This window comes from Hipposideros armiger, unplaced genomic scaffold, assembly GCF_001890085.2.
Source record: "Hipposideros armiger isolate ML-2016 unplaced genomic scaffold, ASM189008v1 scaffold_34, whole genome shotgun sequence".
Lineage (NCBI taxonomy): Eukaryota > Metazoa > Chordata > Mammalia > Chiroptera > Hipposideridae > Hipposideros > Hipposideros armiger.
This window is the reverse complement of record NW_017731384.1, coordinates 5,064,404-5,084,442: the sequence shown is the minus strand read 5'-3', so window position 1 is coordinate 5,084,442 and position 20,039 is coordinate 5,064,404. Positions and strand designations below refer to the sequence as shown.

Below are 20,039 nucleotides of genomic sequence, written 5' to 3'. Positions count from 1 at the left end.
CAAACGTGGTCTTCTTGACTTATCTATGGCTTGTTGTAAGGAAATTCCCCATGAGGAAAAGTGTGTAGAAAAAAAAAAAGTTTAGCCATGGAAGGGGGGCATTTTTAAAAAAAACCTATTGAGTTAACCTTAGGGTCCTCAAAGATACTTATAATTTCCCCCCTCATGAAGTCCCTCCCTTTATTTTTTTCAGGAAAAATGGCCGGCCTTCTCAGAGGAACTTTGTATTACCCACTGTAATTCTACATTATGCTATGAACAATTTTTGTTATGAGCTGGAATATTCTAGAAGTTTTTCAAGAATCTGAATGTAGTTAAAAGACCATGGAAGTCACCTGGCTCAACCTCTCTCAGATAATCAGTCTAATCAGGCCACTCCTCAAGCTAGTTCAGTCACCTGGGAAGCCACAGCTCCGCGCTGCCCGGGCAGAGATCTCTCCACCCCGCCGCAACCTAGCTTCCCCCAGGCTCCCACCACAACTTGACTGAGTCTCCTAAGACGTAGAGGCCACGTTGGTTACTCTCGGGAACAACCAGGTGTGTCAGGCAGGCTCAGGGAGCTTACCAACACCATCTGTGCATCAAGGTGTTCACATCACGGTCAAGCAGGGGAGCTAAACCGTGAACACAGATGGCTTCAAAGTAAGGTAGGACGTTTTAAGTGCCCTGAGAGAGGAAAAAGATGGGATAGGTGCTCAAAGGAAAACAGCTGCTCCTAGCCTTGGGGTGGTTAGAAATCAGGAAATAGTCCTCAGGCTGGGGCCTTGAAAGGATGAGTAGAATTTGGCCTGAGGCCAAGAGAACGCTAGACGTACCTATGGGGGGAAATGGCGGAGCTCTTCAGCTGGAGGACAGGAAGCAGGAAGGGATGGTTGGCTGGAAAGCGAGGTTGAAACTGCCTTAAATGTGGGGCAGGGAGTTTGAACGTTCCTGTTGTATGCACTTTAGAGTTATGCTGTCCAGTGTACTTGTGCTCAATTGATGCCCATTTTCCCCATAAAGGTGGCGATCCAGCCCTCACTCTGTAATGTATTAATATTTCTCTTTTACACTGATTTATAGCATCTTCCCCCAAACTATAACCTGCTACACAAATGCCAGGATCGGCGGCACAAAACTAGCTTTCATCACGTAATTTTATCACTATTGCTGAGCCGTGGGTGCTGTGATAGTCTCTTTCAAGATAAAGATTTTTTTATTTTTTTTATTTTTTATTTTATTTATTTCCGTTTTTCAAGATAAAGTTTTGATGAACGAGTACTGATGTTAAAAGTAAACCAGCTAGTTAAATCCCACAAAGTCTACAAGAACAGGGGGATTTTCCATGTAGAATAATAGAAAAACACGAGACAACTAGACCTTTTCTCTCCCACGGGCAGCCATGTTTGGCCTTGTTTCCTTTTAGGAGCTCGTCCCCTCTCTTCTTGTACATCTGAGGGGCAGAAAATCAAGGTCGAAGTCTAAAGCTACCGTGTAGTTAATTACAACAGAATGATCAACTTCTAAAACGACTTTGTTCGCATTTATGTTTTCCTATCACGCACCTCCTGGAGAAAAGAAAAACGAGCGCATTCCTCCACTCCGTGGAAATGTGCCTTGTGTTCCCAGTCTCCCTCAGTATTCTTGAGGCCAACAGAGCAGCTTAACACAGCTGCCTCGAATAGTTTGTCCGGAATACTTTTGAGCCTTTTGTCTTGGTGTGCTTGAAAAAGGGACGCTTGTGAAATACAGCTGCATAGCGTTTTCATAGATGCTCCTGCCCCACTGCTGTGTCTGGGTTGCCCTACTCATTTCTGAGGAAAATGTACAGTATTTTAAAACACTGCCCTCGGTCACTCGTTTTTTTGAGGATTTGCCAAATCTCCCGTCACCAAAACAAAACTCGGGTTTAACCTGTAAACTTTTTTTTTTTTTAACCTATAAACTCTTAAGTTTCTTGCTTTCTTGAGAGACCAAAGTCTCTCTTTTTCTCTTCCAACAACCCACATTGTGCACAATGAGACAGGTCATTTTGAGAGACTATCCCGTGCCAATGGCGGGTGATGGTGCCAATTAACCATGATGGTGCCAAATACTTTACTAGGCAATTGGTTGAGTTTTAATGATTTCCTTTCAAAACGATATTTCTTTTTCCAATAATAACATAAGAAAAGCTTTGAAAAAAAGACTCCTTGGTTTGTTTTGGGGATTCCAAAGCTCAAGTAGTTTAGATCCAATTTTAAAAGATCTTAAATTTCTAAAAGCCTTTAACGCACGACCTGTTGGCAATCTACCCATTTGTAGATATTTGTAGATTTGTAGGTATTTCTAAGTCCAAATTTTTCTAATTCAGTTCCTCTTGGGACCAACAGTGAAACTTCATGGTGAGGCCTCTGGGACAGAATTTTTATTTGCCAGAAAGGCCTGGAGCCCACCAGTCTCCGAGTACAGCCATTGCCACCGAACATTTATTCCCACCTCCTTTGCAATCCCAGTAGTGGTGAAAGGTCCTTCATTCTGGGGAAGTACATACTTGGTTTTGAACAAATGCGTTAAGATATAAACATACCTGAATTTACTTAACGACTTCTGATTTGGATGAAGTTAAGGAAAAGATGAGTGGTATGCCTGATAGGATTTGATGAAAATGGAACCTTACCTCTATGTTCCCCAAACACTTAAGTACTCACACTAATCATGAGAAAAACATCAGACAGATCCCAGGAGGGAAAATCTACAGAATACAGGTATACCTCGGAGGTATTGTGGGTTCGGTTCCAGACCCCTGCACTAAAGTGAGTACTGCAATAAAGTGAGCTGTAATCTTCTGGCTGGTGGAGGGTCTTGCCTTCAATTTGCAAAAAACTCAATACCCGTGAAACTCAATAAAATAAGGTATGCCTGTATTGACCAGTATTCCTCCTCCTCAAAACTGCCAAGGTCATCAAAAACAAGGGCATTCTGAGAAATTGCTACTAGCCAAGAGCAGCCGAAGGAAACAGCTAAATGTAGTATGGTATCCTGGATGAATTCTAGAACAGAAGCAGACAGTAGGGGGGAAAGTAAGGAAATCCGAATAAAGTATGGGCTTTAATGTTAAAGTATCAATAATTGGTTAATTATGACCAATGTACCATACTAAGGCAAGATGTTAACTGGGCAAACTATTTATTACAAAGGCTGTGGATTATTCGGCTGGGAACTCTTAACTTTGCAATTTTTCTGTAAATCTCCAAAAATAAAATTTATATTTCAAGGGGGACAGCCAGTTAGCTCAGGTGGTGAGAGCGCAGGCTCATAACACCAAGGTTGCCGATTTGATCCCCACATGGGACACTGAGCTGCGCTCTCCAAACTACATTTAAACAACTACTCAATTGGAAGCTGATGGGTCCTGGAAAAACATACTGTTCCCCAACAAAAAATTAAAAGAAAAACATACTGAAATAAAAAAATGAGTGTTAACATGTTGATTTGTTTTGAAAACACCACTTCAAGTACAACAGACATAGCAGCATTACTCTTGCAGGTGGACAAACCATGAACCCAGAAAAATCCCAGTGCAGTTTCAGCAATTTTAAGAGAAGCACAGAGAAAAATAAATGCTTCCCCTTTCCCACATCAAAACATATTGTGAGTCTGGGACTTCCTTGGATGAACTCCACGCCTCCATCTTTAGTAAGGAAAAGTTTATAGAGTAATATATTAAGGCAAAGTATGGTTGGAGAGCTACTGAAATAGAGATTACTATGCTTTTTAAGTCACTAGATGAAACTTTTGCTTTCAAACTTTAAGTATCTGCTTTACACTTTACATTTATCAAACAGTCAGTTTAAATAACATCATAGTACTGAACAGTTTATAAATGTTTATTAAACGGCAGGAATCTTTACAAAGCAAATATTAATAGCAAGAGGCAAAATTTTTGCAAAATATGTACAAAAGTAAAAAGCCTTAATGAACTAGCAACTCATTTTATAAAATCAAACCGTTTTCATTTTCAGACCTACTTTAGAAATAATTTATTGCCAATCCTGAACTTAAGCACTGACAGAAAATAATTTACAGTATCAGATAATGTGCTTTAGTTCCTGGAAAGTTATAAAAAGATACACATATAAAAAATCCTAAGCCGCAAATACTTTTATACAGAACTAATACAAAGCATGTTTTGTTGGGTACAGGATCTATGAGGTTGTTACAAAATATACTTTTTGATAAGGCTTCTTGTGGCAAATGAGCTTTTACCATGTTAGAGTAGTACACAAAAGCCATTTAAGACATTTTAAGCTTCTGCTTTCAAGTAAGAGGTAAAGAAAGAGTGAATAGTATGGTTTGTTGCATTGTTACATATATGAGGTGAGACAATTAAGTTCACGAACTCATCCTAGAAAAAGTGCCACTTTTGCTGAATATCATTATGGTCACCTTCAAAGTACTTCCCTTGGGAAGCTATGCACTGCCGCCGGCACCTAGTCCACCCTTCAAAGCAATTTGGGAACTCTTTTTCTGGAATGGCCATCAGCACTGTCGTCACATTACCCTTGATGTCCTGTGATCCAAATGTCTTCCTTTCAATCTTTCCTTTATCTTTGGGTAAAGAAAGAAGTCACCGGGGGCCAGATCAGGTGAGTCGGGAGGGTGTTCCAATAGTTATTTGTTGACCGGCTAAAAATTCCCTCACAGGCAGTACCGTGCGAGCTGGTGCATTGTCGTGTTGCAAGAACCATGAATTGCTGGCAAAAAGTTCAGGTCGTCTTACTTTTTCACGCAGCCTTTTCAGCACTTCGAAATAGTAAACTTGGTTAACTGTTTGTCCATTGGTACAAATTCATGATGAATAATCCCTCTGATATCAAAAACAGGTTAGCAACATTGTTAAAACAAGTTCGCAAACTTAATTGTCAGGCCTCCTACTTCCCAAGAATTAATCCCTCACCGCCCCCTCCCTTTTACCCGATACCATCAACTAGGCATGACTGAGGACAAATGCATCACTTACTGTGGAAATATTATAACAAGCTTTCTGAATACAAACTGAATTTAGATACCAAGAAAGTAGCATTATTTCTATCATGACTTTCACTGATGGGAAATTTATGCAAAGCGGGTTCTAGCATACTTTAAACCATCTGGAAATTCTCATCATCAACAGCAGACATGGATAGGGCACAAAAATCTCTTATCAATCCAGATAACACTGCCCTGTCATTAACCCTCCGTTGGGTGCAATGCAAAAGTTACAAGTTCGGGCACAATGCACCTTACTAGATGTGTGTATGACATTTATTTATTTAAATTGAAAATGAATGAAAATAATGTGTAAGCATGATTATTCAGAATGAAATTTTAATTTGCTACAAAGTAAAAACATGTTTAATATGTTTATTACATAAATTCAGTATAAAAATCCACAGAAATTCAAAACAATCTGTGAAATCAGTTGCGCCCGACGGAGGGTTAATGCTTTTTGGTCCATATAAGCTCTGGCATTTGAAATCAGATGGTTAGACCTGGATGACACAAGAATGACACAAGAATATAATTAAATGCTAACTATACATTCAAGTACAGCCATAAGAATGCTAGCGGTACAAACACTGTATTTCAAATGCTGTTAATCACTTACCAGCCTAAGGCTAAGAGCAACTTGCTGGTACTTGAAAAAGCCATGTAGTCCAACTTGTTGAAAATATTCAGGTTTAGACTTCTACTTCAGTCTCCAGTACAAATTGATTAAGCCCTAACCTCGTACCGTAAAATAATCATTTGCTTTATTTGGAATGTGGAGACACACACACACCCACTCACTTGCACTCCCTCTCTTCTTCATGTTTACGAGACTGAAAAGCCAACCTGCATCCTATCATTAAAAAGCAGCACAACAATGGACAGGTCGTCTGAGACTAATGGAACAGCCTGTTGGAATGATGGGAAGGAGAAAGTGACCCGGGACCAAGTCAGACCTCCAACTGAAACAGACACATGCACAATTTCTGTTCTTGATTCCTCAAATAAGACTAAAATAAATGAAAAGGTAACAGAGTGGCTTTCTCTAGATTTATTAGGGAGTTTGTTACAAATATCTGATGGAGCTTTACAAGCATGATTGCATGGATTCAAACAAGAAATTAAGAGTTAACACTGATATTTAGCCTTCTCATTACACATACAGAAATAACATCGCTACAAATTGCAACGGAGGGAATCTTGTTTCAAATGGCTTGGTTTGGGGTTTTGCGTAAATGTATCATTATATAATGAAAGCACCAATCTGAGGGATTCTCAAATAGTGATTTGACTTTCAGAACATAACAAAACATAACTTGGTAACTTTATTCTTCATGTAAATAAGGCATAACCGGATATGTGCATTAATGCTGAAAATACATTTTATCAAAAGCATAAATACAAGTATTTGGGTATACATTGGAAGTTAAGATTTACTCATTCTTTCTTACAAAAAGTTATAGGGCACGTGATTTCAGAGTGGAATCCAAATCAATACTTCTAACCATTTCCGGTATTAAGGTCATCTTACTTCCTTCTACTTTAAACCGACCACTGCTACCAGCTGAACAAGAATTTCCCTAAACAACCTCACCTGAGACTCACCCAAGGATCTTCACACATAAAATACCTGTGAAACTTCCAAGAAAACAAAACAAAAATGCATCGTCTTTTTCACTCCACATCCCCTTCTTGGGTTGTAGTTGCTCTCTATAGCCATCAAGAGCCCTTTCAAGACAATAAGACTGAAATGAAGATTTCAACTTAATACAACATTTGGCAGAAAGCAACAATTCCTTGTATTAAAAATAATTTAAGTGGCAGAGACACACCTTAAATTATGTGGATCTGCAGAAAACACTAACAAAAACTTTCCCCTATAAAATCAAGGCCCAAATTTGTGGTGTTCCTTTATAAGGCAACTCTGTATACTATAAATTTCTTCAAGGTCAAAAAAGACACTTGTGTGATTATTTCATAAGAACTAAACGAGAAGACATTCAGGTTTAAGAACAGAATGGAACAGAGAATTAGGCACATTTTATTCCAAATCATAACTGTGAAGACTTAGAAAATCAAACACACCTAAAAGCTTCCAATTTAAATTACTTTTTTAGAGATTAGGGGGAAATTGGCATAGTGAAAACCGAGCGCCCTTTCAATTTTGTTCACTGAACTTCACACCTCCCTCTTCATCTAGCGGTGTTTCAAAAGGAACTGGTTTTCATGATATTGGTAAAACGACTCCTTCAAATGGTTTAAAAATACAGTATATAAAAAGTGTGGGCTAGAGCCTCAGAGTGAACCTTACAGTTCCACTCTCTTAACGAGTCTGCCATGAAATATAAGTAATTTACTGCCTCAAAATATATTCTAGATATTACCAAAAAGAATGTTGACTCTGAGACATCACATGCACATGGAAAGAAAACTGAAAATGCCCAAAATAATACATCTATTTGGTGTTTTAACATGTCTTGGTGGTGGTCAACATGGGGAAACGTGATGACTTCCGCTTTGTCAGGCCATTTTATGGTTCATATCACAGATCTTAAACATAATGTAAATAGACTAAGTTTCCTCTTCATACAGGGAACTTACTTTTTTATTTAGCCTTTGCTGGAGTTAAATAATGTTTTGGCCATTCAATAAAACTATATGCTAAATTTACACATAGACTCTCCCCCAAAAAGTCCACGTTACTGTACACATATTCCAATATTCACTAGCACTGCAATTATTCTAACTGTGGATTCAAACAAAGCTTTCTTTTTGCCAAGAAGCACTAGATGTAGGCTATGCAAACATGCAGGAACTGTACTATGAATACTTGTGTTATCACGCGGGGCCACAGGCCTGTAGGTCATGTATAACCAAGGCATGGAAACACTGCAAATGACTATGGATATCATGAGGGTGGACTTCAAATGCAAGACAAGTCAGGTACGTGAGGCATGATCCCGGGTCAGTTCAATGAAAAGCCCTCCTCTCACACCAGACAGCAAGCCAGGTCAAGAGCCATAGTGTTGACCCATCTTTCAAGAACTTTCTAGCCAGTAAAATACCTGAGAACACGGTCAGCTATACAGTCAAGTGACAGATATCACAGTCTTAATCACAATTTTCAGGAAAAGGAGAAAAGCTGCCATACTTTCCAAACTGTCACCAGCCTTGTACATCTGTTTCTCTAATCCAATTCTACCACCATACATAACCTTACAAGGCAGTATTTTTAGCACTGCAAACCAGCCATTCTCATAAATTTGCTATGAATGTATTTGTAATTGCGAAGCTACTTCATGGGTATGTTTTCATTTGGTAAGTGATGGAAGGAGGTCAAATGTAATCAACTTTTGGTGTCAACTACAAATGTTACTACTTATTCTTAGGAGTATCCTTAAAAACATTCAAAATATACATCAATGAGCCAGAATTTCAAAAACAATGATACAAACATGTACATACTATATCTTTTAGAGACACACCAAGGTTGAATAGAAGTCTGAAATAATACCTTCTTGAATAGTGTGACAAGAAAAGACTGCCTTTGGCCAGCTCCAAGTGAATAAAAATCCCCTGAATGCCACAGTCTGAGCTGATGGGAATAGACAGGGGAGCAAAAGAAAAGACGTTTGTGATGGTATAACAATGATTTCCTACAGTAAGGCCCCAAATCATCTGAGACAGGATTTAAAAGACTGAGAGTGAACTTAACATTCTGGAAAAGGTTATTTAAAAAATTCTGTTATCACGTTGCTTGCAATTTTTAGTTGCTGCCATGGCCAGAATGTTCCACATATGGCACTTTTAGTACATGGTATATAAATATGAGAAGGGTGAACTGTATTTCACTAGTAACTTTGATCAAAACACTACATATGGCACTTGCTTGCCTTTTGCTTCCCCGTACCACTGGTGAACTTTCGTTAGCATCAAACCAGAAATCCTTATGTAAACTTTAAAACACTAAAAACATTACCTTAAGAAACCACAGAAATTGAAAAACAAACAACTGTTGTGTATATGAGCAATTAAAAAATACATGAAGGCTAAATCTGTGTAAATCTATAGCGCATTATTCCTAAGTTCAAAATTTGTTCTAATAGCCCTTTCAAAATAAGTCACCATGATACCAGGCACACGTGTGGCTGCTCTGTGTAGGGCGGACAAAAGATGTCTTCACTTGTTTTAGAACTGAACATTCTTAACCTCATACCTACGAATATTTAAGGACACCTTCACTTGGCACTACAGGAGCATTCAATTTGAAAAGTGGAAGAATTTAAAGCCTGAAATAGATACCTTGTCTGAGGTTTGGCAGGAAATGACATCTCCTCTCTAAGGGAAGCCATAGTGAAACAGATCAAAGCCTGAATTTGAGCAGATATTGCCGGTGTGTTATTCAGCAGCTTTCAGCCACAAACCAAAGTCCGCAGGAGATGGACTAAGATTTCCAAGAAGTTAAACAGAGGATCAAGATTTTCCTAATTCCTGTTGTAAACTATTTAAAAAAAAAAACAAAAACAAACACAAAACAGAAAACAATCAAAAAGACAAAAAAGGTATTAAAACAGCCAGTCTTTTGTACATCACTGGAGCATAAGCTGCTTGAGGTTGTCGTGAAGAATGGTATCCTTCACGTCCCGGAACACCAGGCGGATGTTCTCCGTGTTGATAGCAGTGGTGAAGTGGTGGTACAAGGGCTTCTGCTGCTGGTCCCGGCGCTTGTTCCGGAAACATTCCACCAGGAATTTTTGGACGTCTCTTAAGCAGTGGGGATCCCCTTCAAATTCTAAGAAATAGTCTTTGATGCTCACAATTCGCACCTTCTCCTCAAGCAAATCTGTCTTGTTTAAGAAGAGAATTATGGAGACATTGCTGAAAACCCGGTTATTGACGATTGTTTCAAAAATGTTCAGGGATTCTGTAAGGCGATTGGTCAGTCGATCTTCCATAAGCACCTGGTCAAATTCACTTGAGGAAACAAGGAAAAGTATTGATGTCACACTGTCGAAGCATTCAAACCAACGTTTTCTTTCTGATCTTTGACCACCTACATCAACCATTTTAAAAGGAACATTTTTAATTTCAAAGTCGTACTCATGAATGCCTTTGGTGGGTTTTCTGGCAAGCAGAATATCTTGTTGTGATGGAATGTAATCCTGGAAAAGAAAAAAAAATGGTTTTATACTCAGCAATCCAGAAGTAACTAGAATTGTTAATGTTCTAATCTAACTGATCTAGTGAATGGATATGCAAACAAAATTATCTTTGTAATGACACCTCCTGATGACAATAAAGCATCAGTACTATTATTATTCTCATTATATAATGCCAAGATATATTAAAATATTAGCGTACAAAGACTGGTTCAAAATTCACTGCCATGGGCGGCTCCTATTTTTTCCACCCCTATACTGCTACTCAAACTGAGGTCTCATCCCCCAGGGGTCCTTGTACCCCCGCCCACTGCTGCATCTACCTCAGTGACTCCTCACCATTTCCTCCGCTCAGTTTCAGCCAAAGTGACCTCACTGCTTGCACAGCCACCTGCTCCTTACTCCTCTAAAGGCGAGGAGGTTTGAAATGTCAGTTCCCGGAAATCACTTCCCAGTTCCCAGTGCTGCCTCTCCCTCTCGAATCCATTCTTAACATTCTTTACTGTGCACCAGCCTTGGTGACTGAGAGCCCTACACTGGTCCCTCCATGTTATCGCTGCTGCTACACGACATGTGTGGCAAACACTTCCTATCCTCCAGCTAATAAACTGAAGATGCTTTGGGCCGCTTCCTAGGTTCATTTCCAAGGTACAGTGTCATCTATGAGCAAGGCACTGGGTGCTATGCACTGAATTGTGTCCTTCCTCCCAAATTCACATTTTGAAGCCCTAACATCCAATGTGATTATATTTGGGGACAAGGCTTCTCAGAAGTAACTAAGATTAAATGAGGTCATATAGGTGGGGCCCTAACCAGGCAGTATTTGTGGCCTTATAAGAATGAGAAAATTTCTCTCTCTCTCCCCATGAGTATGCACTGAGCAAAAGTCATGTGAAGACACAGTGAGAAGGCAACAGTCTGCAGGCCAAGAAGAGAACCCTCACCAGAAGTTAACCATGTTAGCATCTGGAACTTGGGACTTCCAGCCTCCAGAACAGTGAGAAATAAATGTCTGCTGCTTAAGTGCCCCCACTCTGTGGTATTTTGTTATGACAGCCTGAGCAGACTAAGACATGGGGTTTACTTCATGTGATCATCCCATAGCCCTGTGCAGTTGGTTCTCGTACTGTGTCTATGATATGGAAGGAAAAACTAAGGTTTAGAAATGCCTATGGTCACACAGAGCCTGTCTGTGATGGAACAGAATTAGAACCCAGGTGGTCTGGCTCACAACCCGTGTCCTTGACCCCTGTGCTGACCTACCACATGGTCATGGGGCTTGACACACAGCAGGGCTTCAATGGCCCTGGTACTACAGTCAGATGGGGAAGCAAATACAATTCTGTGACCTGTCTGATATGCACAGGATAGGTGGCCAATTCATAGCACACCCAGGGTTTTTTCCCCTCTGTTATAGCTCCCTATTAATCACAGCGCTGTTTTCCAGATGTGGCCTCAAAATTGTTCTCAACAAAAGACTCTAAGTTGGGGCCAGCTGAGTGGCTCAGTTGGTTAAGAGCTCGCTCAAGAGTTTGAGCTCTGAGCAACAGCGGTTCGAGTCCCGGCCCGAGCCGAGCTGCCACTGAGCTGCCAACAGGTGGCAGGATGGCTCAGCTACAAAAAAAAAAAAAATAAGACTCTTAAGTAGCTGGTACAAATTGACTGGGATTGGCCTAGAGTCATTCATTCAAAAGCTATTTGTTGAGTGCCTACTATGTGCCAAGCACTGTCACTAAGCATCAAGAACTCAATTCTTCACAATCAAGAGATGAGGTCCTTGCCCTTATGGAAAGAGGTGGGTAAAAGACCAATACACATATAAATAAATAAACCAACGGGAATAAGAGCAATGAAGTTTGAAAAAAGAAAGGGCTGATACTGAAAACAAGAGGGGATCTACTTTGAATGGTATGCTTTTCAAAGAAGGCCTATCTGAAAAGGCAAATTAAGAAGGGCAGGTCAAGTCAGCAGTGTCTGGGTTGGAAAACATGAAACAACTCTTAAAAATTAGTTGATCCACTAAGGCTTCTGTCCATTGGCCTACACTTAGGCTTATAATCTGACCAGATGGAAAAGGGACAATGAAATAAGTCTCAATAAAAATTTCACTGATGTGGGCAGAGTAAACATAGGTAAGGAGATCTCAATTTCTGGAACACCTGTGTCTAGGAAAGAGGAAGGAGAAAAATACTGGTTTAAGGGTAGACAAATGCAATTTAGCAAAATATAAAATAAGGGAAAATACAAAAATTATCCTGTGAGAGCAAAAAGAAAGTACTTTTTCACATGTCCTAGCTACATTAGTATGTTACTTTTATACTTGCTATGGGTTTCATTTTGTGCTTTCCTTCAGTTATATTTTTATAATTAAAAACCTGAAGGAATCCGTAAGACTGTATTAAAATTTATAACTGAAATTTGCTGGAAGAGGAGGCAAACAAAGCTATACTAAATTTAGCAGGTGACAAATGACTCTAGAGCAATGGCTTTCAAACACTTCCTAAGCAGCAGGGACCCTTCTTCCCGTGAAGCCTCCTGCATGAGTGCACTACAGAGAGCAGACGGTGCCAGGGCCAGAGCTGCTGGCTCCGAGGGCTGCATGCGGGGACATCACCACCTCGCCTCCCAAGGGCGACCCCTTCTCCCACATCATGGAGTTTCTTCAGCATCGAGCCTCCTCCACTGTAACTCAACACAAAGGAGTCCTGAAATGGGAAATCCCATTTGCTGAAAGGTTTTCAATCAATTAACCCCGTGTTCTTCCTGTTTCTGCTTACAAAAAACCCCAAAAGATAGTGAAGTAGAACAGATAATGTGCAATCTCATTTTCAAACATAAACTTCTTTCCCTAAACAGTTTTACTTTCATGAAGTTGTGGATAGGGCATTCCTAAAGGAAATGGCAGAGATGTGGATAGTGAGGGAGAAAAAATGAAGCGTGAACAGTCAGAATACTGCCACTAGGAAAAAGGAAGAAGCAAAAAGCCTGATACATAATTGTTCTCAATTCCCTATCATCAATAGCCTGACTACTGCTTTCAAATGGCAATAAAGATTCAGTTTAAAACTTACTGGTTCTCCAAGTTTATCCAAGTTATCCAGGAAATATTTTACAGATTCACCCTAAAAACAAGAAAACAAAGTTATTAGGGCTTAGAAATGGAAGATTTTGTTACAACAGTTTATACTAAATTGTCTGGCTGTACGCTTAATCCAAACATCGTTTGCTTAGTCACCAATTTCAGACTCAACAGCTAAACCCCACTAAAAACGTATAAAACGCTTGCCTCTGCCACCGAGTGCCACAGCCCAGTTAATTTCACAGATGCTTCACGTAAGTGATGACCCCAAGTGACCATCTATTTGAACAAGATTACATGTATGCTTTTGATATCACTATCTATGCATCCAAAGGGAAGATGTAATTAAAAGGTGACAACTGCTTTTGAGATACTCATATACATCTACAACTAAAACTTAAGTGGGATTCTTTTTGTCTACATTTTTCTACCTTAAGTTCATACCAGTGGTAGTTAGCTTCAGAGGCAAGAGAAAACCGGAGAAGAGGTGTGAACACCACATAAAAAAGTCTTCCAGGAACAGGCATATGCCTGGAGACACGCCTTGCACCAGAAGATTTTGAATAATGCTGCAAGCTTCCTATCTCCAATAGGTCTTCCTTTCCTGAGCGACCAGCCCTCTCTCTCTGAGCTCAGGTTTCTATTGGACCTCCAGGCAATTTCAAATATCTAAACTGTATGAGAATACATTCCTAAAAGGAAATAGCTGAACAGAGGACAGATAAGAGAGTAATAAGCAGTGGTAGATGATATTGCTTTTTTTCTGGACCTGGAGTATGGGTACAATATTTACAGCATCTAAAGATGACTTCTAGGAAAGAGGAAAAGAAAAATCTTCAAGGAATTCACTCGGGGTTAATAAAGAGATTATTTGGTTAATCCTATACAAATATTTTGCATTATGTCATCCATTTTAATGAAAATAATTTTGTGTTTGGATGGATAACATTTTATAGGCCAAGGGGAATTTAACCTTAACCTTTAAATAACAATAATTATTTATAAGATTGTTTGTACAACGTAAATGAAGTTCTACATTTAAAGTACTTAAAAAGTAAAATTCGGGCCGGCTGAGTGGTGCGTTGGTTAAGAACTGGCTTGGGATGCCAGAGAGCCCCGGTTCGGATCCCACATATGAGGGCCAGTGATGCTGCCCTCTACAGCTAAGATGCTGAACAACAGCTCAACCTGGAGCTGGGCTGCCGTGAGTCGACGGCGACAGCGTAGGCTGCAGCCCCTGCTGCAGTGGGTTGCCATGGGCTACCGTGTGTAGCCAGCAGCCGCAGTGAGCGGCCGTCCAGAAGCCAGCGACTGATCTGCCTCGTCCGTGAAGAGCGCAATGATGGTGCCAACTTGGGCCAGTGAAGCAACGTCCTCCACAACTAGACTGAAGAACAAAAGGACAGCAACTTGTCTGTTCCCCTTCCCCCCAATTCCCCAGTGCTGTTCCCATCCCCCAATTCCCCAATTGAAAAAAAAAGTAAAATACAAATAAATATTACCAATTCTGTTAATACTGAAGTATATACGTTAGTTTCTTAGACAAATATAATAAAAGACAATCACTATTTATGTGTGAGTCAGACCAATAAAGTGGTTGTTACCCTTTCAGTAATGTGTACATTGATCAAATACTTACATAATGTTAAATATCTTAAGTGAAATTTAACACATTTCAAAAACAGTGTATTTTTGACTGGTAGTGTTGTATATTGCACTTACTTGCTCTTGGATTATGTCCTTGGTGATTGCAGAATTCCTAAGGCAAGGAGGTTAAATGTTTTTAAGATGCCTTGTACTTACTGCCACAATTGTTTTACTGATTCTCTCCTATCCAAGAGTTAAAATAACTGAATTTATTACTAATGAAATTACGATGAAGCTAAATTAAGCCAAGATCATATAAGAATATAGATCCTTCTATAATAAATTAAGGTACAAACTCTGAACGATTCCGCATTGTGGTGACTGATGCTTATCATTTTAGAGACCCTAGAGCAAGAGAGCTGTTTAAAATAGAAAATTACAGGCCAGCCAAGTGGCTCATTGGTTAAGAGTTGGCGTGGGAGCGCGAACTCTGAGCAGCAGGGCCGCCGGTTCGGATCCCACGTGAGGGCCAGTGATGCTGCGCCCTCTACAGCTAAGATGGTGAACAACACCTCCACCTGGAGCTGGGCTGCCGTGAGTCCCCGGCAATGGTGTAGGCGGCAGTGGGGCTGGCCGGCAGCGGGTGTCAGCTTTCGTGAGCTGCCGTCCAATGGCCAGCAAGTGACTTGCCTCACCCAGGAAGAGCGCAACGGTAATACCAACATGAGGCAGTGAAGCGACGTCCTTCACAACTAGACTGAAGAACAAAAGGACAGCAACTTGTCTGTTCCCCTTCCCCGATTCCCCAACTCTGTTCCCTTCCTGAATTCCTCAAAAAAATTTAAAAAATAGAAAATTACATATTCCATATTCAAGTCAACAATAAAAATTCAACTATTTAAATATTTATTTCAATTAGTACTGCAGCTTATCTTAACTAATGATCAAATAAATGAAAGTTAAAGTAACCTTAAGTTGAACATATTATCTAAAGCAGCAAGACCACCTCCCCTTTTTAGAAAATAAATGTTTATACCCAACCCATTGTTTCTGAGGGTAGAGGGGAATTGGTATATTTATTCTAGTGACATTGAAAATTCACACAAACTTTTTACAAAGTTATTAATATAATTCATAAAACTTTTAATGAACTTTTGCCCACTCTAAGGAATTTATTCAACATAAACAAAATGATACAAACAAAGAGATATTTTACTCAGTGCTACTTATGATAGCAAGAGTTGGAAATTCATTTTCCCACTCTTTAGAATGATTTAATACATTTTGGCATACTAACAGTAAAATGTCCTAAAACAATTATTTTGACATAATGGCTACATATGAAATATTTATACCATTAAATGTTAAAGTAGCAGATTACCAAATGAAGGTCCGTAACAACCACTTATCCACAAGTTTTTTTGTAGTAAGCTTGGCCCCAACACTCGTTTGGCAGCAAAATGACCTGAATTGATATGAGGGTCCTTAGTCTTTATTTCTCCGACTCAGTGAAACTATCCAAATGTTTTGCTAACACTATGGATATTACATAATCAGTACATGTACTGTATTACCTTTCTGAAATCCCAAAATTTCTTAATTCCATAAAAATCTGTACTCAAGGAACTATAATGAGAATGTATCTGTATTATATATGCTTTGATTTTAGCTATTTATAAGATGAAAAAGGTAACTTTGTGTTTCTATGAGTGACTATATTCTATTTTCAAAAAAAGAAAAACTGACCCTATTTGATCATCTCTTGGTATATAAATATAGAAAAATATTTTAAAGTTATTTTCACTGATGCTTCCTGATTTAACCTTCTTCCCTAAGAGGGATATCTTAGATCTTTTGGATTCAAATTACTACATGCTTTATTATGAATTCATAATCTCACCAAAATCAAACAGTAATAATTACAGAAATATGCACGTGCTCCTATTATTAAATTTCAACTTCTACTGAAGTTTCATTAGTATTATTTACGAAGTCTTTTGTGCACTTGAGACTATAAAATTTAAACAAAAATATGTATAATTCACATATTTGAATATATGAAAACATTTTGGTTTAAAATAACTTCCCAAGTGGAAAAAAAGAAGGATGTTAATTCACCATTTTATATCATAGGTGATACCCATCTTTCCATTAGTAAGAAAACAAGAGTGGGAGACAGGAACAGTTTAATAATCTTTTAATGCAAGGACTGGAAACTAAAGCTTCATACTGCTAAGAGATCAGATTCCCCCAAATTAAGCTACTTTGAAGGAAACGATTTTAAACACACACATGCGAGTGCATGCAAATGCACACGTGCATGTGTGACCGTAAGTGAGCTATAAAAGGATGGACACTTTTCTGAATTAGGTAACTTAGGGAAAATTTCTTACAGCAGCTTTAAAGAGTTTTACTGAAAAAAGAGAAAACCTGTCTTTTTACAATCTCAAATAAATTTCCAAATTAAAAAACATAAAATGTATGTGTTCTTTAATTTGACCATAAAGGATGTGGAAAAAGAATAATGACATCTCTGTTCTCAGTAAACCCAAGACCTTCTGGTCGTTGCCTTGTTTGTGCATTAGTGCCCTTATGCAAATCTTATACCTAGTTCAGTGCCTAGCACCTGGTAGCCTCCTCACCTTCCTCCCCAAAAGTATGTGGTGAATGAAGTATGAAGTACTAGGGGAAAATTGACCCCAAATATTTCTTCCTAACAGTTTCAGAAGTGATCGAGTCTTCTAGCTGTCTCATATTAATTTTACGGGAAAGATGTGAATTCTATTCTAAACTTCTCTGGGCCTCAATTGAACCAGCAGTAAAATGAGGAAGTTCTATGATTCGATAGATATTCATTCACTGAAGTTCAGCCCTAGGCAACAATTTCTGTTTGTAAACTGAGTTAAATTTAAGCTCTCCTTTCCTTAGAGCTATGTGTCTATTTATCTTAAATTCACTTTTCTTATTATTCAAGTTGTGTTGCTCGGCCTCTTATATGTGTTGCTCGGCTAATACAGAAGAAAATAATTTCACGTATTGGGCAAGAAATAGGATGTGTTTAAGATTCAATTTTTGTTGGTTATGACTTAAGACTATTATACCTTTCCCCAGTCTGTTTTATGTTACTGAAGTTAATTTTTAATAGAATTCCAAAGAAAAGCCATTTCATGCTCAAGACTTTTTAAGTTTAAGATGTTCTATGTCATCCTTTGGTTCTTTCGTTCTCTGTTCGGAATGTTGAGGTAACTTTCTAGGTTCCTGTAGGTAAGGCTAAACAGTATAAAGCAGCATGGCACCTGAAAGTCTTCCGGTATTTTACACTGTGGATATTTACATTCCACCTAAAACAACGGCATAGCAGCCAGTGGACTTGGGTTCTACGTAGTCACAAGATAGGCTTGCTATTGACAAAGCCAATGCACAACGGTGAGCTTAACTCGAGAATAAAATGACAGATAAAACTAGCTCCAGCCCAGCCCCTTTGAATTTAAAAATTTCTATTAGTTCTATGAACTAGATATGTTGTATAAACTATACAAAGTTGCGTCTAAACTAGAAACGGCCTCAATGTTGCCCCCCATTCACCAGAATCATGTGTAAAAAAAATGCTGTCTTTGCTTGCAAAGACAAAATGGGTCAGAAGCCCTGAGTTTAAAGGTAACGGAAAGTCTGAGAAAACAAATTAGAAAATAATATCTAGTAGACAAATGTGCAGTTACAGCGAGACTTGGCAATTTTTCTGCCCAGTTACTAAACGGGAGACGGATTTATTCAATGCTGTCTTCTGCACAGCTAAAATATATCCAGGACAGGATTTAGAGTATACTGCTTTAAAAGGATGTAGAATTTAGGCTGGGCAGCCAAAGAATAAACAAGAAGAAATTGTCTGCTTTTTTAGAAGAATATACTCAAACACTGGCAGCTTTATGTTAACAGGAAGGGGACAACTCTACTTATACAGTATAGGTACAAAGCAGAGATTTTTAACTTTAAAGTCTGGCCTAAACTTCTCAAGTCTCTACAGAAAATGATCAAATACAGGTTTGTAAAAGGCAAGGCATACATAGTCTAAAAAGCAATTTGGCAATACGTAATAGGAGCTTTAAAATGGTCCCCCTCATGGTGCGATAAGAAAAGAATGTGCAAGTACAAGAGGCAGTGAATTACCGCTGTGGCAGAACGAAAGGTTGGCTGCGAGCCACTGGAGTAGTCCTTCCATGTTTCTATATTCTAAACACGGGTCCTCCGACTAGGACCCACAGGCCAAATCTGGTCCACTCACTGCCTGTTTTGTGCGGCTCATTTCTAAATGGTTGGGGAAAAAAAAATCTAAAATTTTGTGACATCTGAAAACGATATGAAATTCAAATGTCAGTGTCCATAAATAACACGGCACTGGAACATGGCCATGCTTATCTGTCTGTGTGCTGTCTCCGGCTGCTTCCGTGCCTCAGCGGCCATGAGGGCAGTCCCAACAGAGGCTCTCTTCACTGTGCACTACAAATCGCGCTGACCCACTTATAACTTGAAAATGTTTTTGAGTGTCACTAGTATTGCCACACATGATTTTTTTTTTATTGCTAGTGCACATTCATCAAACAAAAAGCAAAAAAGAAAAGAGGACTTCAAATGCCATGCTTTTGAGGTACAATGGAATGTGGATAATTCTTCTACCAAATTAGACGGTGCTGTATTTTTTATGCAGACACTGTAGCTATGCTAAAACAAGATAATGGACGTCACCATTACCATACTAAGCACCCTTCAAAATAATCCTAACTCACAGGAAAGCAATGGTCAGAAAACATACAAAATTTTTAATGGACTAGTTTATTCACAGCAGTTTCTTCACAAAAGCCAAAACATGAAAAAAAATGAGACTGCAATCAAAGTAAACTTCCAAGTAGTTTATTTGTTAGCCAAGCATAGACTACCATTTGCTGCTCAGTTGTTTACTCAAGGAATCAATGCCAAGTCTGAAGTGACTAAACAATTAGCCTGAATGAATAATTAGTGTAGAAGAACAGATGACAATGTTTTCAATGAAGCTGAGAAAACACTACATCAGCACAACCTATGTGTAATATGCTAGGGTGTGTTACAACTGGTGGTGGTAAAACTATGGAGCAGAAAGAGGGCAAATTTACAAAGACTGTGAAAATGGTTATGCGCTGTATTATTCACCAGTAGGTACTCTGTAGGAATCATATAAATCTATCCTGTGT

At 39.0% G+C, this 20,039-nt stretch overlaps 1 protein-coding gene across 1 annotated transcript in view; it reads right to left on the bottom strand.

Moving 5' to 3' along the window:
• Window positions 1–6,025: 6,025 nt before the first annotated feature.
• Window positions 6,026–20,039, bottom strand: part of GNA13 (G protein subunit alpha 13) — a 35,584-nt gene continuing 21,570 nt past the window's right edge. Inside the window, exons 3-4 of the mRNA XM_019637773.1 lie at window positions 13,220–13,270; window positions 6,026–10,151 (exon numbers count right to left, since the gene is read on the bottom strand). Of these exons, the coding sequence (XP_019493318.1) occupies window positions 9,579–10,151; window positions 13,220–13,270 (624 nt within the window). The 3' untranslated portion in view covers window positions 6,026–9,578. The remainder of the gene's footprint in view (window positions 10,152–13,219; window positions 13,271–20,039) is intronic.